The 25,680-nt window shown below is 36.4% G+C and overlaps 1 protein-coding gene across 6 annotated transcripts in view; it reads left to right on the forward strand.

The window, feature by feature from the left end:
- The window catches only part of NAV3 (neuron navigator 3), a 1,098,252-nt gene that overhangs the window by 1,048,412 nt on the left and 24,160 nt on the right, over window positions 1-25,680 (forward strand). For 5 of the 6 annotated variants that reach the window (XM_072655445.1, XM_072655444.1, XM_072655443.1 and 2 more), the window contains 5 exons: window positions 4,802-4,913; window positions 8,409-8,530; window positions 10,340-10,512; window positions 16,467-16,620; window positions 18,239-18,413. In XM_072655445.1, the coding sequence (XP_072511546.1) occupies window positions 4,802-4,913; window positions 8,409-8,530; window positions 10,340-10,512; window positions 16,467-16,620; window positions 18,239-18,413 (736 nt within the window). The remainder of the gene's footprint in view (window positions 1-4,801; window positions 4,914-8,408; window positions 8,531-10,339; window positions 10,513-16,466; window positions 16,621-18,238; window positions 18,414-25,680) is intronic. The other variant, XM_072655441.1, reaches the window with a different exon arrangement.

Genomic DNA, 25,680 nt, shown 5'->3' on the forward strand with positions numbered 1-25,680 from the left:
TCTATATGACCCCCAATTTTTATTTAGTATTGTTTCTGACAACTTAGCCATCTCCCATTAAGATCTATTATTTTCCTGATTTTTGGAGAGGCTAAGCTGTAAAGATATTTAAACTTAAGAAATGTTTTAGTGAAAGAAGTAGCCAAGGGATAGAGAAAACAAAGTCAGAAGGATCTGGATTCATGGCCTATCTCTATAATATAATGTCTGTGTAATCTGTTGCAAATTACTTAACTTCTAACTGCCCCAGAGACTAAGACTAATAGTGATCAGGTAGTTGCCCATCTACTTCACTGGAAGGGTTACTTCACTGGGAGTTACCCCCAGGTCTGTTAGTTTTGTTTTTTTTTTTATAATCTTTTTTAAGCCTTTCAGAGATGAGTTGATTTCCACTTCTGATACTGTTTTGTTTTTTCTAATAATGTTTTATATATATATATATATGTATATCTCCATTATATATCCATTATATATCCAGATGGGCACTCTAATTCCCAGAAAAGATAAGTGAATTGTCCTTGGTAATACAGCTAGTAAATGCTGAAAGTGGAACTTTCTGGATCCCTCTGACTCCAAGTCTAGTCCACATCCAGTATACCATGTTGCTTCCAAAGATACATCCTTACTTCATGATTTTCTGACTTTCCACCATCTCTCCTTTCTACTAATATGTGTGACCATATAGCAATACCAATTCAAAATAAATCCTAGTAAAAAAAAATGAACATTTTTCAACCTTATCTGGAATATCCATTTCAAAGATGGAGATAGGCAGGCAATACAATAAATAATATTTGTCCCTTGGTTAAACACTTAAGCAAAATTCTTCTAAATCTATCTAAGTGACTATCATTTAGCATTATAATTCTGCTGAAAAATAAATCAGTCTAACAGTGGTGAATTTCTTCATTCAGGCAATTGTCTCTGGGTGAAAAAAAATGACCCATACAGGAGGTAGCATCCCAATTCTGATTTCCTATTGAAGTTTTATCAAAATACTATTTCTAACATTCAAGCCTACAAAATTATTATATTATCCAGTGGACACTTAGAAAACAAAGCTCAGAAGGCCATCACATTTTTCCAGATAGCTAAAGAATTAACTTTAATTCTTAGGTGAATGTATGTTAAAATATGCCAGTTGGTCTTGTCGGGAACTTGGATAAGGACTTGGCAGAATAAGGTCATTTTACAGATATAGATAGATAGATATATCTATAGATCTCTCTCTCCTTATATGTGTGTGTGTGTGTGTAGGTATATCTATATATGTGTGTATATATCTATATGTATCTATATGGATATCTATATAGATTTATTTGTATAGCTATCTATCTGTATATATATATGTGTATATATATCACTAGGTAAAAAATGATGTTTTGGTGTTAACAGATAAATCAATCTCTCTCACTCTCTCTCTCTGTGTATACACACAAACATACACACATCAAGTAGGTTAAAAAAATGATCTTTTGCTGCTTTTAGCCTTTCCTTTTCCAAAATTCCTTTGACAGGTGACTGGGTAAGGAAAGGATATGAAGTCTTAGATAATGTGAAATTACTTTTTTTTCCAAAAAGCCAGACCCATTGTAAACAGTTATTAAAGGCAGACATGCAGGGAATAATGTCACATTCTTTGTAGCTGCTTCCTCAGTTTAATACCTTCTAATCTATATGGTTAGTGACAGAATTGCAAAGTTAAAAATGACTGTTGCAGCTTTTTAGAAATTCTATCTGAAAATGAATACCTACCACCCCCGCACTTAAAAAGTGACCATCAATTTTTTGCTACAAGAACTTGAATAAGGAATAAAGCATTATGTCCTGAGGTGTTTTTGAAGATCTCTCTTTTTTAGGAATCTTATTTTCCCCCAGTCATTATGATTAAATTTTCCACTTCAGCTGCCACCCATTGCTTTTGGTTTTGCCCTCTCTGACCAAGCAGAACAGTTGAGTCTTTCTTCCAGATGACGAACTTCCAAGCACTTGAAAAGAGCAATCTTGTTTCCCTTAAGTCTTCTGTTCTCTAGGCTAAATATTTCCAGTTCTTGCTTCTGATCCTTATATGACATGGACTTGAGGCCAACCACCATCCTGATGATTCTTCTGTGAATATTCTAGAGCAGGAGTTTTAAAGTGTGTGTGTGTGTGAGACAGAGAGAGAGAGAGTAGAGAGACCCCTTTGACAGTCTATTCATAAACCCTCCTGAGATGGATCTTAAGTTATGAACCTTTGTTCAATAGCTTAGCAGTACTTTACCTAAATTGTAGGGCTAAGAACTGAACACAGTATTCTATTTGTATTATGACCACAGCAGTGTCTTCATCCTTTAAAACTCCGCCCCACTTAATGAAACCCAAGATTGCTTTTCCTTTCTTGGCTACCATATCATACTCAACTCATATTGAGAGGGCAGTTCGCTAAAATACAAAGATAGTTTTTGTTTGTTTGTTTTCCTGAACAAAGTACGGTCCGATGCATTTATCCCACATGCCTGTAAAGTCAATCATAGGAGATTTTTATATTTTTCACTATTAAATTATATCTTATGAAATTCAACTTTATGTTGCAATGAGTCAAAATCTTATTTGGATCCTTACTGTGTGTGCATTAGCTATCCCTCCCAATTTGGTACTATTGGCAAATTTCATACATAACCCATTTATGCCTTTATTCAAGCCAATGATGGAAGTGTTAAGTAGCACAGAGTTAAGTCCAGATCCTTTGAGCATTCCACTGCTTACCTCCTTTTAAGCTGACAGAAAAGCATTTGTGATTAATCTTTGCATTTGATCATTTAACCAATTTTGAAGCTACCTAATTATACTATTGCCTGACAGGCATTTCTCCCTCTTTCCCATAAGAAGAGAATGAGACGCTGTAGCAAATAGTTTACTAAAATCCAAGTAACTATGTCTATAGCATTAACTTGATGTATCAATTTAGCAATCCTTTCAAAGAAGAAAAGGTTAATCTGGCATAATGTGTTATTGATGAAACCATACTTGTTCTTCATAATCAATATTTCCTTTATAAAATGTCCACTTACATGTCTTTAGTATTTAGGTATTGATTTGCTTCTCTGTTGGTTTGTTTGACCCAGACTTTTACTTTCAGCAGTAGAGGGAACTGTAGGTGAAGACACTATGAAAGTTATTGCATTAGATTGTTACTGGGGGAACTGGCTTGCCTCGCCATGATTGGTGATTGCCATTATTTGTCAGAAGTAGGATTTGAACCCTCGTTTTTCAGACATGATCCTGCTATTATGCCTCTCTTTAAGCCTAAAAGTCTAGAATTTGGGGAGAAATTACAGTCATGCTCCCTGGCTTATAGGTTATAGATTTTCTCCTCTTCCCCTTTTTATGTTTTTTGAAAATCGGGATAATTTGTGCCTTCTTCATTCTTGCTGGACCATTCTAGTTCTCCATGACTTTCATGGGAGTCCTCATTTGCATTTTCCCATTATTCATGGAATTTATTATATTCTTTATTTAGAGATCTAACCCTGTCCCCAAAGGTGGCTAAATGATCCCATCCATCAGTCCTTTGTATTACTTTACATCCACATTTGTTTAACTATTTTCCAATCGACAGGCATCTACTTTTTTTCCTAGTTTGAGGCAGATATGCTAAAGACCTTAGCTTCAATAGGTCAAAGTCTCCCACTGTATCCAGGGCCATCTCCAGTTGTTCTGATCTATATACCTTGCCACTGGACCCAGATGTCTCCAAAGGAGAGAATGAAGCTGGTGACTTTGCATAGGTATCCCTCACTTAAAATCCAATGAACTTGCATGTCATGACATCACCTCCCTGATATCATGACCCTCTTCTAGAATGAAGGACCAACAACAGCTCAAGGTTGTAGTTTATTGGGGCTGCACAACTTACATTTCTCAAGGACTGTTAGGAATACTCTTTCTGTCTCCTTACTTATCTTGGTTATCACATATTAGCTATATGTGTTCCCTTTGTCCCAGTTCATCATTTTCTATGGAAGAGAAAATGAGCAAAATAGAAATTGATCAGCCCTACTTGACTTCTCTCTGATGCCACATTATTGCCTAATACAATATGAAAAGTGTCCCTCCCCCTTTTTCTGAGCTTCCTTTTTTTCCCTAATGTAACAACAAAAAAGCAAAACCAATTAAAGAACTCCACCAACCTTTAGTCACGTGGGTATCAAATCTCTATTACCATTTTGATTTATTAGTTTGCAATTCCAGAACACTGAAAGGTTAAGTGACTTTGCCAGGATCATAACAGCCAGTCCGAGTCCAAGATGGTACTTGAATGCAAGCTTTTCTGCTTTTGAGACCATTTCTATTTCTGCTTTGTCTTGTGCCCCTAAATCAGTCAATATCACAGATGCAGACTAGATCCTTATGTCTTTCCAGTCAAAAGGTCTCCTGGGAAAATTTTGAACGTTTAAGGTTAATCTATCTGAACAGGGTCATAGAATGATATTAGTGTGATGATATATGTGATATATATTCCATTCCATTTTCTTCATCTAGCAAACAAATTTATGAAGTGTCCCTATACTTTACTTTTGAGTTACTGAATCCATATAAGATCAATAAAGTATATTAAAATATTTTTAGAAATTAGCAAAAAATAAATCCACTTGATAGAGCTTTACATGCACAGTCCTTGAGGGCAGATACTAGTATTAGTTTTATCTTCATATCTTGACAACACTTAGAGTACCTGGCACATAACAGGTGGTTAATAATTCTTACCGAATCTCTCAAATGTCTAAATGTTTATGATTGTCCTTTCTTTGGTCCATAGGAGTCTGAACTTATTGAACTAAGGGAAACCATAGAAATGTTGAAAGCTCAGAATTCTGCTGCACAGGCCGCCATTCAGGGAGCACTAAATGGCCCTGATAATCCCCCAAAAGGTATGTTACCTACAAATGCTATTCCTGAATTTTATAAAATTTGATATTGGTTTTAATTGTTGTTTGGGGCAAAGCCAGTCTTGTGTTATGATATTCAGAGATTACTTAAAAAAATACATAGCAAACAATCAAATGAGCTTTTTTGTTATTTAAAAGGTGGCTTTTGTGGGCATTTTGATGGATTATTTTTTCAAATCTGTACCTTATGATTCTCAAAGAATCACTGTGATTTTATTAATTTGTTCTTAAGTTCATGCAGATATCATCACCCCACTGGATTTCAACATCAGCTAAGATTTCTATATTCATGCAATGTTAAATGACCATTTAGGGATGATGGTGGAATTCCTCCTGCTTCCACTGAACATTTATTGTTTTTTATTACAATTTGCAACACTTTAAACTAGCCTAATGTGACATATGAGCATCCATATAGACATGCTTGAGATGAAAATGAAGACATCTTTCTCACTAAATAATTTACTTTATGCCTTCATTAAATAGCTGCTCAACTAAAATCCTTAAAATAGGATTCAATTATGCATATTCCTTCTTACATTCAGCCTGTCTAGGTTGCATCCTCTATACAAAGTGAGATACACCTTTAAAGTACAGAATAAAATAGTCCTCTGGTATTGATGTCTGTTCAATATTTAGTAACTATTTTCCCAAGGAAAATTTATATGTTTTATGGGAAATTGTAGTGTCATAAACACTTCTCCTAGTGCTATAATAAAGCAGCTTGTGTTCTCAATCTTGAAGCTTTAAATGAGTCCAGAAGGGGTTTAGGAAGCCTTATTCCTCTCTCTATACAAGTCATTGAAATAAAACTCAGGAAAGAATGTCTTTATTCTTGGGCAACAGGTTGTTCAATACATCAATCAGACCTGGACAATATAAACTATTAAAAGGGGGAAAGATATCTAGAAGAAGGGAGGAAGGAAAGAAATTCATTCAGTTCTAGTAGCCAAAGAGTGGATTGCCAAAATTTAGACCAAACCAAAATTCTCTCTCCACTCAGGAGCACTTTTTATTTCTTCAGGTGTTTGTTCATGTCCCAGCATTATAAGAATTAACAGACCACTTAATGAATAATGAAAAAAAAAATGTATACCATCCTGATTTTAAATGCCTGCTGTACTGATCAACAACCCAACAGATTGAATGCATTGTTTGCCTTCCAACAGCTTATTTCAGTGATCATGTAGACACAGCCTCATAAATTTATATTGAAATTGACTGTTAGTGACCATGTTTGACTTGCAGACTATACATCTATCCATTTTAAATGTCAAGGATTAAGTGTCAGGTGAATCTCTAACATGGGACTTACAGTCGATTGTTTTCACTTTATGAAGCATATGGAATATCTTTTCAATGTTTCCTGTTATAACATTAATAAATAAAAATAAAACACTACTTATCTTTAATACTGTAGACAACTCCGTAGAGCTACAAGTTTCAGCATGGATGCCATAAGTACCATGTTTCTTCATCTGACACTCTTCTGTATACAAAAAAATAAAATCAAAGATCAGGTACCAAGATCTGGAACATAATAATCATTTCATCAATACTTGATGACTGACTGACTACACTGATTGTCATTAGCCATCAAACAGCACTCAGATAACAATTTGTTCCAGGAGTATTTGTAGCAGAAGTCTATTGAATATAAGATGAGAATAAGAAATGACAATAATTATAATTAAAAATAAAGATGTTGATGATACTGAGATGATGATGAAGATTATGATGTATGTTAGAAAGAGCATACAGAGAGCTGGTCAGGGCAGAAACAATTGGGTTCAAGTCAGACTTCTGATAGATTCTGGTTGTGTGCTTCTGGCCTTGCCATTTAAATCCCCAGTTCTGTAGCCAGCTTCTGAGACTCTATAAACCTTGCAGAGGCATAGCTGATCTGCATTGATTGAAGGCAACTCTTTCCTGGGATTTCCATTCACCAGTAATATCCTGGGTCCAGAAAGAATGATATCCTGCTCATGATTCCCTTGCTTCATCCGTCAAGTGATGATAAGAACAATAATATTGGCTGTCTCATGTAATTATCATCAGAAATGGTGAAGTTTGATTGAAGGGAGCACTGGATTTGCTGTCAAAAGTCTCAGATTCTAATTTGATTACTTGCAACCTCCATAATATTGGGATCATCATGTACTTTCTCTGCACCACAGTTTCTTTATCCATAGAAGGAATGGGTTAGACTAGATATTTGGTTCCCTTTTAGCTCTAATGTTCTAAGCTGTTAGGATGAAATGAGATAAGATATTCAACATGTTTTGTACCTTGACATATTACAGACCTTTGACCTATTATAAGGAATCCTATGTAGCACCCACTCTAAAGCTGTTCCCCTGAATAAGGCTCACACTGGTGAGTTGAGTTCTCAAAGGGAAAACTGCTGCTATTCTCATGGTTCTAGGTGTAATCTTGGGGGTCCAAGTTTCTAGTTGTGTTGCTTCTTCGTCCCAATGGGTATTGTTTCTTGACTCCAAGAGAAGTTCTTAGATAAGAACGTCCTGTAGGAAGTCACTAAATGGAAGGATGGTATCACTCCCATGTAGTTGCTTTTGGGAGATAATTCAATCAGCACCTTTTCACAAATAGCGTTTCTCATATTCCTAGTGTGGAATGGTAAAGGGTTCTATCTATTTTTATTTATGCTTTTTATTTGGCTCTCTGGTATACGTGGACATTGGGGTCATCCACATATTGGAATGATGCTCTGATTGATTGAGTGGGAACTGAGTGTAGTAGATAGAAAGCTGGCATGAAAGCCACACAGATGAGGTCAAGGCCTGCCTCTGATACAAAGCCCCACCATGACATTGGGGAGGTTACATAGCATCTCAATGCTGTTTATGCAACGACCTAAGGATGTACATTGCAGAGAAAATGCTGCCTGGCTACGGCAGAGAGAGTGTCCTCATCTGGGCCTTCACCATAGCAATTGGACCACAAGTCCAGTACCTGTGCCTGGAACTAATTGAAAAATAATGTCATCTTGTAGACAGGGAGTTGGCTTTGGAGCTGGAAAGAATTGTATTCATGTTTCACCCCTGATATGTATTGGCTGTGTGACCGTGGGCAAGTCACCTAACCTCTGAGTGTTTTAGGTAAGCAAAGAGACTCGAAGTTGCAGAAAATTTGGTGACCTGTTTTGGTAGAGGGACTTTTCTTCTCTGGTGATTTTGTAAACTCTTAAAATCCCAGGTCTAGTTTCACTTCTCTGTAATTGATTAGTAAAAAGATAAGCTAAACTAAAAGAAGCAAGGCCTACTTTTACACAAAAGCAAGAGGAAATTTTATTGTTAGTGGTTAAAAGGCAATGAGTATTCACCAATGCCTTCCCCGCTGTTTTTTCTCCTTCCTTCCTGTCTTTCTCCTTTCCTTCTTCCCCTGCTTTCTCCCTTCCACTGCTTTCTATGTTTCCATATTTCTCCTTCTCCTCCTTTTCTCTCATCTTTCTTCCAGATCTCCGTATTAGAAGGCAGCATTCCTCAGAAAGTGTGTCCAGTATCAACAGTGCTACAAGCCATTCCAGCATTGGCAGTGGTAATGACGCTGACTCTAAGAAAAAGAAAAAGAAAAACTGGGTAAGTTCTTTGATCAATCTGCCTCATAATTTGTATATCAGACCACATAACACTAGTAGAACTTCTTGATGTGTAGGAATTCAACTCCAACCCTAAAAGTCAAACTTCATTTATTACTAAATCAATGGCTTTGTGATCTAGTGATCTAGGGTGATCTAGTTCAGGTGTGGGGAACCTGCAGCCTCAAGGTCACACGTGGCCATCTAGGTCCTTGAGTTCACTGTTTTGAATAAGTCTAAGTTTTACAGAACAAATCTTTTTATTAAGGAAATTTGTTCTGTGAAGTTTGGATTCAGTCAAATGGTCATACTTGAGGACCTAGAGTGCCACATGTGACCTCAAAGCCGCAAGTTCCCCATTCCTGGTCTAGTTAAAATAAACTGAGGCTTCTTCACCACGCTAATAAACAATCAACAAATATTTCAGTGCCTGCTGTGTGCCAGGGACTTTACAGTAAGTGTTTACAATAAGAAGAGGAGAGGAAGAGAGGAGAGGGGAGGAAAAGAGAGGAGACAAAAAGAAAAGAACAATTCCTTCTCTCAAGGAATTTAGATTCTATGCAGCTGGGGTCAGGGAGTTCCAAAATGTAGAATGACCAACTCTCTCCCACCCCATGCAAAGGTGATCTGTCACATTTTCTTCTGAGACAGTCTGACCACATTCACCAGGCAAAGGTGATAGGGGTAGCCACTTTGGTCCATATGGAAGGAAGGAAGAAAGGACAGAGAAAAAGAAAAGAAAAAATAGAAAAGAACATGGCTACCTGGGGGCTAGATAATAATACATTTAATATAATTGTACTTAGCAGGAATGGTTCCAGTGCACAGTACTTAGAAGCAACAAACTGAGAGGTTCTCTTAAAAAAGAAACAAACCACTGGTGAACAGAGTGGTTACATAAGTGAAGCTCTTTTGATGAAACCAGACACATACATATCACAGGATCTTATTGGAGTGTTTTCTATTAAATAATGAAAGACATATCTTTTTTGTTTTAAAAAAATGTTTATGCAGGTAATATTTTTAAATACTGATCAGCCTTCATTCCCTTGATTTGTAATTCCACACTCTTTCATGTTTCTGCAAGGTGAACTCTAGAGGAAGTGAGGTGAATATAAACCATGGACAATTTGGCATGCATCTATAAAAACCCCCTATCTTGGCATGATTGCTATTCATTTTGGCAGTAGGCTTTTATACCCTTTTAAAAACAGATTATCTTGTATGTCTTTGTGTCTTTTCATTTTAATCTCAGTCTATAAAGAAAGGTAATGTAGCCACTTCTGAATAAAACTGTAGGGGACATCAATTCTCTTTTTGAATAGTTTGGGAATTTAAAATTTCAATAGAAAATAGCACTTAATAAAGAGCAAGGTGAATTTGATTTTATTTTGCCTTTTAAGTTGACAATATCAGCTATGGCTGATGTTATTTTAGTGATGAGGTAATTATTTAAAACCAAGTGCCTTGAAGGGAAAAGTCACGGGCATGGGCATTGGTCAAAGGTGCTTGGTTTTAAATGGGTGCTCTGATGGCCATGCTGCTCATTCTGCCCTTGTCTGAAAATCCTCAATGTCTGCGCTGTGCTGGATTAATATATATTTGTATATATTTTAAGGCAAAACACAGTATTGTATTATTAGAGATACTGTGTTGCATACGTTAATTCTCTGCTTCTACATACTGACCCCAGGCAGTGGCTAGGATGGCATCTGCAAACTAACTTCTCAAAACAAAACAAAACAAAACAAAAAGCTTTCTCATGATACCCAGAAAACAAGGAAAAGGCTAATTTCTCTCTTTCTTTCAGCTGAGGAGTTCATTCAAACAAGCCTTTGGGAAGAAAAAGTCCACCAAGCCCCCTTCCTCCCATTCTGACATCGAAGAGCTGACTGATTCATCCCTTCCATCATCACCGAAGCTGCCCCATAGCTCTGGTGACTGTGGGTCAGTATCCATGAAGCCTTCACAATCAGCTTCTGCGTAAGTCACGTTCTAGACAGGCTGCTGGTTGATTAAAATAAAGCAGTCAGCGAAATGAGGTATTGGACCTCAGGCTCAGCCCTCTTCTATTTGTTTCTTTTAATTCCACATTTCAAATATTTGAACATTTTTAAAACATGAAGCAGTTTAAATTTTAGCATTGTGGCATCCCCTTTTTGAACATATTTTTATTTTCACATTCTCATTTCATATATGACAATACTTACTTTTCTTTCGTGTGATGGGAATCGACTATTTTCCACCATCACTCTCCATTTTCCCATCTAAACCATTATCTTTGCTTCTTTCTATTTGCATTTGTCTCTGTCTGTCTAATTGTGCATGGACACAGATCATCTCTTGTGTGGGCACCAAAGAAACGACAAAACGGCCATGTGATCTACAAGCACAGATCTCGGTAAAAGGCGTGTGGTGCATGACGCTCTATACGTAGCCAAAAGCAAACCTGGAAAATGTTCTGGTTTTTTTTTCTTCCTAGGAATCATTTGCATGTTTTTCAGGAGCAAAAATATTTTGAGTCCTTTAGTGTAGTTTAGGGGAGGCAATGTGCTAATGAAAAGTACACTAAGCCTCATGTCAAAAGACCTGTCTTTGAATCCTGGCTCTGTCACTTACTAGATAAATGACTCCCAGCCTCCTCCCCCACCCCCCGGCCCCCCCAAGAAAAAAAAGTAAAAAACTCCAAGCCTGTTTTTCAATTTGTAAAATGGGGGAAATAATATCATAGAGTTGGAAGGGACCTCAAAGAACAACAAATAAAATCTAATGTCTTCCGCTATTAGAATATGAATTTCTTGAGAGAATGGATGAGTTATTTTTTTTTTCTCATTGTAACTCCACAACCTAGCATAATGACTGCTACATAGCTGGAACTTATTAACTGCTTATCGATCTATTGATTGAACCAGTCTATCTACCTGGAAAATGAATGCCCTCTAGGATATTCTTGATAAATGACCAACCACACCATGCTAAAAGATTTTTAATGTTTGGGAGCTCACTACCTTCCCAAGGCAACTCATTCCATTTTCAGGTTTTGCTAATTGAACATTTTTTTTTTTCTTCTATTGAGTGAAAATTTGGCTTTCTGTAACTGATATTCATTAGTTTAAATTCTGGTCTCAGAGGCCAAGAAAAACGAATTAAATTCTCTAATCACATGACATTTCTACAAGCATTTGAAAACAGTGATTTTTTTCTATACTAAGTTCATCTCTTCGACAAGTTAACCATCCCCAATTCTTTCAAATGAATGATACTCATAGGGTATGTTTTCACGTGCCTTACCTCCCTGTTTGCCTTCTTCTGATTGTATACCAATTTGTCAGTGCCCCTGTCAGTATTAATTATCCTTTCCCTACCTGCTTTACAGGGTTTCTAAGCGGAAAGTTTTTATGAATAGTGAATTGCTATTTAAATGGGAGTATTTATTATTACAAATAATCATATCAGTTACTTGGAGGTAGTGTGACCTGGTACAGAAGTGCCCTGGGAGTTAGGACGATCTGGATTAAAATCTTAACTCAGGTGCATATTAATTTTAAGACCTTGGAAATGTCATCTAACCTCACTGTGCCTCAGTTTCCTTCTATGCAAAATGAGAGGGTTATGCTTGAAGGCTTCTAAGTTCCCTTGTAGTTCTAAAAGGCATGATGCTGTGTTCATATACATCATATACACATACTGCCTGTGTAGTCTTGGTCAAATTGCTTAACTTTTCTTTGTCACTGTCAACTCTTTAAGATTAAAAGTTGCTAGACAGGTGCTGACCTTAATTTTAAGAGCATTTCTTTACTAGGAATTCTCATAACAATGGTATTGCAGATATAGTCCTCTACTAATCACCCTCAAGAAAAGAAAAAAAGAGATGAGAAGACAATATGTACTGATAGAGATACTTTCCACTATGGTAGTTGCCTATGCAGATGAAAATCCAGGCCCATTTTCCTTCTCTCTCTAATAAGTAAAACTGGAAAACTGACCTATGCTTTCCCAGTTCTGTTATATGATCAAATAATTTGGCTGAATCGTCATCCTTCTCTAAGTTCTCCCTGAAACCTCCTCAAGGTGCCTATATAATTCACAAATCTGGAAGGCAATGCCAATGGGAGACAAACTCTTAGGTCCTACAGAGATCGAAAGGCGTTAAGAATGATACTGGTGATGGGCAGCTCTCATGTAAGGAATAGACTATCAATGTTTGGAAGGTTCCTCATCAGAAACTTGGCCACTCTGTGCTAAATATCATTGAGAGACCTTTAAATACCTAGTTCTATTCTCTGTGAAGTCATGAGTCACTCTTTGTGTAGGAGGGAACAGTGCCCCAGACTAAAGAAATCACATGTCATTAAACTGCTTAAGTAACAATCATTGGTTCATCACCTCTTTAGGTCTTTGTAGACAAAGGCTGGGTGACCAGAAGTCTTTGATGTAGGGGGGGTTATTTCCAGGCACAAGTGTGAACTAAGTGAGCTCCAAGGTCTCTTCTAACTCTGAGGATATTTTTACAACTAGGATCATGTGCTCAGTCAATTTCTTTCTCCTCTTTTTAAAAAGTCTAATTTACTAGGGCAGGGAAATGCTTTGCAATGATTTGATATTCATTAAACCTTTCCTAATGCTAAGATGCAAAACAAAAAATTGGAATGCTAGGTTGCCAGTCACCAAATGAGAATAAGAATTCATTCCCTTCCTTTCCACAAGTGACAAAAATGATCAGTAGTCCATCACTTTCACAATAAACATTGACGGAGTGACTGCTGTGTGTTCAGGACTGATCTGGATGCTTTAAGGCATTAAAAAAATAAAGATGCATAAGAGACAGTGTCAATATAGAATGAGTTTACAGTATCACTGGGGAGAGATATATAAGACAGCATGTGATTAAGTGCTAGGACAAGTGATATGGACAGGAAGAACTATAGGATTTAGTGTTTTCATTTACTTTTCTAGTAGTGGTAATGAATTTGCCCTGATCTAGTCACAGTCTCTTGCCCTGTGTAACTAAAAATAACAATTTGTTGAGACAACTGGTTGGGAATAGGGAGACAATGCAAAGTTGAATTTCCTAGGTTTATTGGAGCTTGTGATTTTATCCCTATTGGCATCCTCTAATTCAGGAAGACAAAGCATGTATTCCTCCTAAAATGCTGAGATCTAACCTCTCTACTGTTTTGGATGCTGCTAACTGCTTAGTACTTTTGGATAATCTCTGTTTTCCTGTCTTTGTGCCTTAACACTCTTCTTGTTTGCTTCCTGTCTCTTAAATTACCTCATAGGATCACAGGATTGTAGATCCGTTAAGCAAAAAAGGTTTTAAGTGAAAAAGGGTGAGGCAAGAAAGGACTACCTACATGTTTCTCCCAAGTTAGAAACCATGAAGAGTAGCTAGAGAGAAAACCAGTTGATAAAACCAGAAGATACATAGGAGATAAACTTGTGGTTTTAAATGCCTAAGTGCAAATGCCCTAAATTTAGGCAACAAATAAGAGAAACCAAAAATTCTAACAAAGCATTTTTTGCATCATGGATTAAACTGTCATCTGCAGGATGAAATATCATGGATCTGGGAGGGTATACCTCATCCTAAAGTAGCAGGACAGATAAAAGGGATGTGAGGGTTGGTATGGCGTTGTGTTTTAAGAAGGTATACCTTTGTGAAAAAATCCAGGAATCAGAAGTGGAAGGCATGGTGGAGAAAATCAGTGGAGTGAATTCTTTGTTGCTTTTTTAATTGTTATATACTCCATACCATTTGGGTAGAAAGAAGAAATAGGTGAGGTTTTGAAATAGAGGACAAGCCTGTCACAGAGACAATGTTACAGTGAAGTGTGTGTGTGTGTGTGTGTGTGTGTGTGTGTGTGTGTGTGTGCATGTGTATGTGTACGTGTATGGGGGCGGTGTTTAATAATCCAGATCATTGTTAGGGAGGGCTCTCTGACAAAAGTAAAGTGGTTAATGACCTCTTAAGTTTTTTAGTGATGATTTCATTATTCAAAAGTAACCACTAAAGGGAAGTTATATTCTGGAAATAATTCTCATTAATACAATGGGGCTGATTGCTGTGATGAAAATGATGAAAAACCTAGGTAGAAAGAAGTGAACACTCCTCTGACAGAAATGAAGAAGAAATCTAGGCACAGTTTTACGTGCTTCCTAGATCTGGGGAAAGCAGACTTCAAAAGATTTAGAGGAAATACAAGTAGCATCTCCTGGACTAAAGTACTTCAGAGATAATTGGCCCAGAAAGGATGGGAAAGGCTGGAGAATATAATTCTGAAGACACAAAAGAAAAGAATTCAAATAAGGAAAATAGAGTTTCTCTGAAGAGACAAACATAGGGAACTTAGCAACCACCTTAGATTTTAAAAAGAAATTTAGAGAAGATGAAAGCAAGGGAAAGTAAGAGAAGTGAATGAAAGAGTATGGTTGTTCCTACTGGGGGGAAAAACACAGTGTAAAAAATACTAAAACTCAGAATGAACTAATTCTAGTGAGGAAACCTAAGGGCAACAATAACATTAAACCATATTGCTATATTTAGAGAAAAGGGATGATCAAAGAAGGGATAGGAAGTCTGCTTGACAACAGAGAAGGCAGAGCTACTCAATTTTTCTCATACTTCTATTTTCTTTGACAATGAGGATGACCTTTGAAATGGCAATGGCATAACTGAAATCAATAACAGGAATTTTATACTCAAGCAAGATAGCTAGCTGCCCTTGATGAATTTAAAGTCTTCCAGCCCAAGTGAATCTTGGGGACTCAAAAGAACTGGCAGAGGGGGTTGCTGATCTCTCAGGGATGTCTGAAAGGTCATGAGGAATGGGATGAGTACCACAGGATGGGAGAGCAAATATTCCAATATTCAAAACAGGGCAGAAAAGACAGTCTACAAACTCTAGGCCATCAAGCATGACTTGGATTCCATGAAAAGATCTAGAACTAATCGTTATTAAGATGACTGGTGAACACCTAGATTGACAAACAGTGATTGTGAGCTTTACCTTATTTCCTTTTTGGAAATCTTACTATAGTAATGGATGAGGGAAATCTTGTACCTGTAGTTCACCTAGATTTTTGCAAACTTTTTGACAGACTTTCTCCAACTATTCTTGTAGAAAAGATGGAAAAATACAGATTAGACCAGTAGTGTTAAATTCAGATGGAAACATTTCCCTGCAGCTCCACCAAGCCACTAGCCAGACCAGTTATGGGCTGGAAGTCTGATTAGAAAATGACACACAGAGGGATTCCAAACTGGCCTCATGGCCAGATTTAAAGAGTTTTTATTAATAGTTTATGTCAGTATGGCAGGAAGATTCCAGTGGAGTATGCCTAGCATCTGTACCTAGTCCTATACTGGGAAATATTTTTATTGATCATTTGTACAAAGATAATAATGGACCGTTCAACATATTTTTGAAGTACATGAAGCTGGATAGCCAACATGATGGATGACAGAGCAATAATCTCGAAGAATAATGACTTCATCCATTTTGATGAATCTTATAAGATGAAATTCAGTAGGGATAAATGCAGTCTTATACTTGGGTACAAAAAAGCATTTTTACAAATGCAAGATACAGGGAGGCATGTTAGATACCAGCTGTTCCCCTATGACATCAATATCATTGTAATTATTTTTATAGATTAATCACATAGTGAAGTTACTTCATGTTTAGTCATGCATGGATATTTTTAACTTTAGATAAAAATGGATAGATAAAAAGTTGGCCAATATTTTCATTTATGAACCATTTAAAGCTTCTTTCTGCAATTCTCTCTGTCTCTGTATCTCCCGTTGTTCCTGTCTCTGTCTCATCTATATATCAACGAACACTTTCTGTTGAACCCCAGCTTATGTGAGGGTACATTTCTTTTCCATAATCTTCTTTCTTTTCCTTCTTACCATTTTGCTTTTCCCTCTTTAGGATCTGTGAATGCACAGAGGCAGAAGCTGAGATTATTCTGCAGTTAAAGAGTGAGCTCAGAGAGAAGGAGTTAAAATTAACGGATATTCGTCTAGAAGCTCTCAGTTCTGCTCACCATCTTGACCAGATTCGGGAAGCCATGAATCGAATGCAGGTCAGTGCTTTGGTTAGGTTGAGGAACAAAGCAAATGCTTAAGATGTTGGTATTTTTATCCTAGATTTAAATGACTTAAGGCAACTTTCACACACTGTGAAAATGAATATGCTACATGTTAAATATACTGTAAAAATGTTCTCTGAATTTTGCCACTGTATCTCATTTTTTACCCATAGTCACCAAAATAGAACTTGAGTAAGTCCAGGGATGAGAACAGGAATGGAGTGGTTATATCAGACCTGTGGCTGTGAGATATGCTTTGAACCAAGACAATTGAATTAATTTGAGTTGGAGATTAAATTCAAGTTCATTCCTGTGTCTGTAGAGAAACATTTACCATTCTACAGTACTGATAGTTCCAATTTTTTCCACTTCCTGTCATCATGTATCTGTTTCTTTATGTACTTTTGAAATATGACTTTCAAGTGACTTTACACATTAGTATTTAAAAAAAAAATAATAAATCATTAAAAGAAAGAATAAGGCCTCCATCATTGTTTCTAACTGAAGAAAGAAAATGTCTTCCTCGGAAGTGAGCTTTTGAATATCCCTGAACTTGATGGAGAGAGGTTAAATTCAGAACAAACAGGATGTTCTTAGATTAAGTTTTTATTTTATAGTTGTAAACTCATCCTTCAGCACCATGGAGGATTTAAAGGAAAGGGCAAATCTCCTAACTGTGCAAATATATATTTTAATAAGTGTGTAGGTGTCAGATGATTTTGTTGACTATTTCATGAATTGGTAACCTTTCAGATTTTGATATGGGCTTTGAACTTTATGGGGAGACTATCTTATTTTTATGTAATATTACTGAGATTTTGTTTATTGCTTTTGTAAAATCATCTCTTCAACATGCTGAGAAGGGTATTGTTTGAGTTATTTTGTCTGTGACCATTACCTAAGGATTATTCAAGTAGCTATTTATTGAAATTATTCATTTTTTAATTTTAATTATTCTAAATAAATATCCAAATGAGAAAAGTTAGCTTCTAAAACAAAAAACACTAACAGGTCTTTAGTCAAACCCCCTCCCCGCCCCCAACCAAGTGCATATGTTCTCATTGATCTCACTGTGCTCACTGTCTCTGTCTCTTCCTCTCTCTCTCTCTCTCTCTCTCTCTCTCTCTCTCTCTCTCTCTCTCTCTCTCTCTGCCTCTCTCTCTCTCTCTCTCTCTCTCTCTCTCTCTCTCTCTCTCTCTCTCTCTCTCTATATATATATATATATATATATATATATATATATATATATGTGGGTGTGGGTGTGGGTGTGTGTGGGTGTGTGTGGGTGGGTGTGGGTGTGTGTGTACATACTGAAAATACTAATTGACTGAAACCTTTCTCTCTCTCTTTCTGTCTGTATGTGTGTGTGTACTGAAAAATGCTTAGTATTTAGCAGTGAGAGGAAAACATGATTCTTTTGATTCTGATTTTGTCTCACTTTTTTCCTTTCTGCACTAATGAAGGAAATTTTGTGTTTAGGGCCCATATTTGTTCATTTCTTATGCTATCTCTGGACTGTGAGGTAGGGATTTGAGAGGAGATAACTGTTTTCTCTAATTCAGTTCTACTTATTTTTGGCGATTTCCCCATCCCCACACCCTCTTTGCAATAGAATGAAATTGAAATCTTGAAAGCTGAAAATGACCGTTTGAAGGCAGAGACTGGGAATTCAGGGAAGCCTGCTCGCCCTTCATCTGAGTCTTCTAACAGCCCCTCTTCCTCATCTTCTCGTCAGTCTTTGGGGCTTTCATTGAACAACTTGAACATCACTGACTCTATTACCTCAGGTGACTATGTGTGTGTGTCTCTGTCTGTCTGCACCTGTCATTTCACTGAAGGAAGCTAGTAATTCTGAGAATATATTAACTGGTTTTTTTGTAACCCTACAAAATATTTTCTGAATGTTATCAGCATAGCAAGGTGACAAGAATTACAGATTTGGAGTCAGGGAATCTGGGGAGAAATCCTGGTTCTGCCATTTCTTACCTAGGAAAGTTTGAGTAAGTCACTTGTCTGGGTCTCAGTTTTCATAACTGTAAACTGAGGGAATTTAACTAAAAGTTTCTTTCTCTTATGATCATTTGAAGTCATTCCTGGCTTCTACCTCAGACTTGACTGCTACATATTCCAAAATATAGGAAATGAGGAAGCTTTCTATACAGATAATTTTGGAGAGTTTCCTGGAAGACTGAAAGGTAAGTAGGTTGCCCAAGGTTGCACGGCCAGCAAATGGCAGAAATGAGACTTGAACCCAGGGCTTCCTGTCTCTGAGCCTAGTGCTTCATTAACTTTACTGACTCTCCATCATGGAAAGTGAAGGCAGAGGATTTTAAAGAGTTTATTCTGCTAATCCTAAACTGTTGATCAGTGTGGCTTCTATTTCATCACCTGACATTTCACTCTGATTCCATGCATAATGTCTCTTTGATCATGAACAGAAAGAGAATCTTCTCAACAGAGTCACTCAAATTATTGAATAATCTGTTAAGTAGGGGCATTCATTATTTGTATAATGTAGAACTTCTTAATCTATAGATTTCATGATTCAGAAATTAAAATAACATTGATATCACCCTCTGTGTATGCAATTTTGTGTGTATATATATATATGTAATTTAAATATTAAAATATTATCCATCTTCATTCAACATTCGGTCCTAAATTACTGAGTTTAAGTTTGCTCTCAAGCAGTTTGCATTCTAATGTAGGAGAAAAATTACATATGTATGTATATATGTATGTGTGTGTCTTCATGCTTGTGTATGTATGTATATATGTATGCAGATAAATATATACACTATGGATATTTACATGCTAATGGGAAGAAATATACATATATATTTATGGATGCTTAAATATTTTATACATGTGCATACATACATATACACACACACCACATGATAATGTAAATTTCTGGAGGGCAAGGTCAATATCACATGTTTTTCTTTGTATCCCCAGTAATCACATTATTCACGACATGTAGCATAACCCCTAGTAGACTCTTGTTGATTGAATGATCCATTTCTGATAACTAAGTTCCCCTTTAGCATTAGAATTTATTATTCTATGTAGATACTAATGATGTAAACAGAGTAGAGATGTTAATGAATTTCAAGTGGAATAGTATTTTCCTATAAAATATTCGGTGGGAACGTATGACACCCTCGACTTGGTTATAACTTTCAGCACAGCCTTAGGAGCCTTTGTCGTAATTACAAGGCATGACCACCAGGTGACGCTTGGAAACTATTCATTTGAATGCCTAAGTGCAAAATCAGATTCTACTATAGAACCTCAGAATTTTTCTCTATTCCTTTAAATGAGATTAAAAAGCAAAAGCTAAAGCAGTATGAAATGTCATGGGGCAATGGTAATTACTATTTTTTTTTACTAAAATGCGTTCTTATCTCCTGAGTCTCTGAAAACCCAGAATTTGCATGTCCCTGTCTAAATTTTGACATAGCTCCCACTGCTTGCTTCCATTTAGCTGCCATTCAACATTTAGTCCTAAATTAGTGAGTTTGACTCACTAATAAAAAAATCAACTGATAGATCTTAAGTCCTGTGAAAAATATTTTCCTATGCCTTGAATGTCAGAAGTCAATCTAACACAGAAGAAATATGTATTATACACAAATGCAGGTGTATAGACACATATGTATACATGTACATATGTGTGTGTGTATTTTAATCAGTAAGTAAAGCAGTTTAAAAACTATAGAATAATTAGTTTGGGAGGAATGAGGTAAGAAAACTAGATTCTAAACAAAGAGCGTAGAGAGACTACAGTCAATACAAAATCATGGGATCTTAGAGCTGGAAGGGACCATAGAGGACAAATCATCCAAACCTTTCCTTTTTACAGATGAAGAAACTGAAGACAAGAGAGGATAGCTGGATAATAATAATAATCATTTTTCCAGCTAACAGAGGGAGCAAGGGTGAAGATTTAAAATCAGGTCTTCTGACTCCAAATCCAGACCTTTTTTCATTATGCTCTACAGTACTCCTGTCAGTTAAATTAGAAAAGACAAAAATGATTAAAAAATGGAATGTGCTGGTGTATGAAAGAAAAATATAAGATTGTAATCATCTAAATCCTCTTCGGGAGGCCAGAATAGGCAAAGGAATTAAAGCAGAGTTGAATCAAGGCGATTTCCTTTGTTTACTCATCCTAGTAACAAACATAATGATAGTATGGGAGTTCTAATAACTGTTGGAAGAAAAAAGGAGTTTTCTAAATTTGACATCCTAATCAAATTCAGAAATGAGTCTATCATAGGACAAAATTTGTTTAGTTTTCTTACCATGTTAAATGAGATGGTTTTCTGTCTTACCTGTTATCAGCATTGTTATTTTTGTTCTACAAATCTCAAAACATATTTCAGAATTAATATTTATAAGTATATTCAGTATATAAAGATATATGTGTGTTCATCCTACACTGCTGAAAAAGAGCATGCCATCAGAGAAATGATGACATAACTAAGTGTTTTGAGTGAGGCAGGGCTGAGATACGTAAAGAATAGTTGGAAGGAAACTTTAGCTGGGAAGGCTCCAGAAGCTGGGAGGAATATGGAAAGGTATCTCACAGACATAGGCATTTAGACCAAATCTTGGAGAAAGTTGGCAATTCTAAGAGCAGAAAATGAAAAGGGAGAATATTTCAGGCATAGGGACCAACCACTGCATTGGCCCAGGGATAGGAGGTGAAACCATGTGTTTGAAGAATATCTAATAGTCAATGTGGCCATACCATAGAGTATATAGAGGGAAGTCGTAATATATAGTAAGTTAGAGAGTGTGAAGTTATAAGGATTTCAAATGCTAAACAAGGGAGTTTATATTGGATCCTGGAAAATATAGAGATTCACTGGATCATGTTGAATAAAGAGGTGACATGGTCATCACTATACATTAGGAAAAGTACTTTGGCACCTTAGTGGAGAATAGATTGGAGTGGTGAGAGAATTGGGGCTAAAAGACCAATTAGAGTTCTAGTGCAAAAAAATCCAGGTGAGATGTAGAGAGAAAGGAATGTTTATGATAGATGTGATAGGGGTAGAAATAAGAAAATCTGTCAATAGATTGGGTTTTTAGGTGGAATGAGAGTAAGGAGCTGAGGATGACATCTGGGTTGCAAGTCTGTTTTACTGGGAAGATGCTGGTACACTCCATTATAATAAGGAAGTTCAACAGAAGAAAGTGTTGGAGGGATGATAATGAGTTCTGCAAAATCATGGTGAGCTTGAGATTTCTTTGGTACACTGAATTCAAACTCTCCACTTGATAATGTGGAACTGAAACTCAAGCCAGAAACTAGGATTGGATTTATAGATTTGGGAATGACCAGCAGAAACAGTTGCCAGGAAAGCAAAGCCAAGAAACATCTCCCAGATTCCAAGGACTGAAAAAAGGGAAGAATTAATACTAAAGACCAGTAGCTCAGAAGGCTGAGATAGAAGAGTAGGAAAGAAATGGGAGGAAAGTATCAATAGATGAGAAAGAAAAGAGTGATTGATCAAGGAACACAGCAAAAACAAGAAAGGTATCTTTGGAACATTATATTTCAAATATTATAGTCAGTTTCCATGAATAAGACCTCAGAGAGATGATTATCCATGTGTACTTTTTACTCTTTGACTAACTGTACCATTTTTTTTTCACCTCTGTGACCACTGATGCTTGATATATGGAATGAGCTTTTCCACTGAAGCTTAGAGTACAGTAAAGTCACCTTGATCCTATTTTCCCGTATCATGAGTCTTATTTTCAAGATTAGACTTTTTAATATTTGCAAATCAAAGGACACCAAGAGTTATGTAAGAAAAATAAAGTTTATAATTGATGGTGATGATAATTGGCATTTGTGTCGAGCCTACCATGTGCTAGATACTGCATTAAACATTTTATCAATATTCTCTCATTTGGTCCTCATAGAAACTCTAAGAGGTAGGTACAATTATTAGATTATTATCTCCAGCTAGTAAATGTCTGAGGCTAGATTTGAACTCTGGTCTTCCTGAGTGCATGTACAGTCCTCTATCCCTTGCACCACTCAATGACTCTAATAAATTAATGAGAAGAGGAAAGTAGATGAGAAAGAGGTGGGTTTAGGGAATTTTCAGGCTATGAAATATGGAAGTAAAGAGAGAAAGAAATTATATTTTGCATACTTGGACTAGAAAAAAGTGCAGTGATTGTTGGCATCTTACTTGGTCACGCCCCATGTGTCACACCTGCTGTTTTTCTCTCTGGAGTTGTTTCTGTAATCAGTCATCAGCTTCAATCAGTTGATGGCTAGACTTTGTGACATTGATTGCTTCCATCAGCTAGCAATATTAATTTAAAAACTGCCATACACACCGGGAAGATAAACATTAAGGAGAAATAACTGTCCTTGTCTTCAAGGCCCTTAGAATCAAATGGCATAACAAAAAAGAATGATTTTGTGACATATAGCTATATGAAATAAGGATGAGGAGGAGATAGTTTTAGAGGTGACAGGGATATTGAAGATCATCCAGTCCAGTGCCCTCAGTTGGCTGATAAAGAACCTGAGACTCAAACAGGCAAAGTCACTGTTATGAAGTTGTACAGCTAACAAATACCAAAGATAGTATTATATGCCAGGGATAATATTCATACCATGGTACTGTACAGGGACAAGAAAATACAATAATAAGACATAATAAAGTTACAACAACATATATATGTATGTGTGTGTGTGCACTAGGCACTGTGCTGTGCTATAGTAATACTATGATAATAGAAATAACATTTATAATATTGTTTACTATGTGCCTAGGCAGATAGGTGGCTCAGGGGACAGAATATTGGGCCCTGATTCAGGAAGACCTGAGTTCAAATGAGACCTCAGACTCTGGCCAGGTCACTTAACTTCTTCTTGCCTTAATCCACTGGAGAAGAAAATGGCAAATTCCTCCAGTTTCTTTGCCAGGAAAACCCCATGGACAGTATGAGCATGCTATGGTCCATGGTGCCATAAAAAGCTGGACCCACTTGAATGACTGAACTACATACCATATGCCAGGTACAGATTATTGTTAAGCATTTTATAATTATTATCTCATCTGAACCTGATATCAACCCTGGAGGTAGGTACTACTATTATATATTGTCCTCATGTTACAAATGAGAAAACTGAGGCAGAGGTGAAATGATCCCAAAGTCGTGTAGCTAATTAGTGTCTGATTTGTTAATTAGTTTCTGCATTTGAACTGGGATTTTCCTGACTCTAGGATCCAAGCTCTATCCACTGTGCCAATCTAATCATGTTTATTAAGCAGAATGTTGAAAGATGAATGGAATATGACTTAGAGAGGAATGGGATAATGTTTCGTCTGGGGGAAATGATATCCTCACAGGCAAAATTTAACAATTCATTTTTCAGCCAAATAGGTAAATCTAACTGATAAAGAATGTCCATGATATATTAGCTTTTGGAGAATTCAATTAGTAGATTTAATAGATTTCTCTACAGTGGGTTAGGTATGAGAGTTGATTGCCTGTTTCTGGGGAGAAAAATGTAATTAAATATTGGTTAATAATAGTTGCATAGAATGCATTGAAAAGAAGAAGGATGATAGTATTATGATAGATGTGGCAGAGATGCTTTTTGGCCACTGAAATGTCAAAACAAAGTACCCCCATATTCTTCAGGACTCACATTCTTTAGTCTGATATTTCTTTTGTTATACCAGTCTAAGTTTTTAATGTATCCTTTTACTTTTCTCTAAACTTTTCCATCTTCCAAACAACTTAAGTGACCAAAAAGATATGGTTATCATCATGTATCTTTCATTCATTTCACTAGTATGGCTCTAGGCTTTTAGTCATTGAGCTTATGTTCTGCTGTTATTCTGCATTTGCTGTGAAGTAGCCAACTGGTTTTCTGTCTTCCACAGGTCATGGGTGACTCCAAACTGAGTCTGTCTCTATACTGAGTTTATTGTGATGGAAGAATGATTTTGGATTAAATTACTTTACTAATTCTAAAAAAAAAAAATGGCTTTAGCACAATCCATTTCAATTCAAGAGTGTTTATTCGGTGACCGTAAGGCACTAGGGATATACAAAGACAAAACAAACAAAAAAATAGTCCCTGCCCTGAAAATGCTGAAAATTATTGGGGAAAAAAATTAAGAGGAAGCATGTTGCAATGGGTAGAGAGCTACCTTTGGAGTCAGATAAATTTTGGTCCACTGCCTATTAATACCAGCTATGTGGTGCTGGGGAAGCTGTATAAGTTCTCAGTGGTTTGGGTGAGTAACATAATTTATGTTTTTGCATATATATCGGCTCCCCTGATGGAATATAAGGTCTTTGAGGACAGGGATTGTTTCATTATTTTTCTTTGTTTTCTTAGTACCTCACACAATATTTGGCACACAGAAGGTACTTAATAAATGCTTGTCTATCAATATCTTACAGAAGAGTAACCAACTGAACTGATAGAGGATTTGGAAACTCCCTATAATAACTTAGTAACAGGTCTGAACTACTCTCCACCCTTTCCTACTCCAGTCCCACCAAAGAAAATAAATGAACCTTTGACCATTTAAAAACCCAATAGTATAAAATAACATCTTTAATCCATAGAACAAGGAGTCGAGAGAATCTTTCTTCTTGCCTTCCTAGCCAAATAAGTTGAATGGTAAACATAAAATAATTACTATTAAAATACTTCTGTAGAAGAAAAAAAAAATCTGTGGTTGTGTTTTAAATAACAGCACCTAACAATTACTGAGATAGTCCAAGCAGTAATACAGCTGGGAACATGCCCAAATGTTTGAAAATAATTTGCATTGACATTCTATTGCAGTATCTTTCAAGTCCATAGATTACATGAGAACTTGAGCGTGAATGTTTTCGATTGGATAGGAAAGGCAGGCTGCTGTTCTAAATGTCCTACTTTTCATAGTGACTGGTTTTACCCAAATGTGGTTATGCTCATAATGTCTGCTCTGGGGGGAAGAAGGATTGGTTCCTTCAAACAGACAAGCACGTAATAAAATTGGAACTTTATATTTT

The sequence above is a fragment of the Notamacropus eugenii genome, chromosome 3 (genome assembly GCF_028372415.1).
Source record: "Notamacropus eugenii isolate mMacEug1 chromosome 3, mMacEug1.pri_v2, whole genome shotgun sequence".
Taxonomy (NCBI): Eukaryota; Metazoa; Chordata; class Mammalia; order Diprotodontia; family Macropodidae; genus Notamacropus; species Notamacropus eugenii.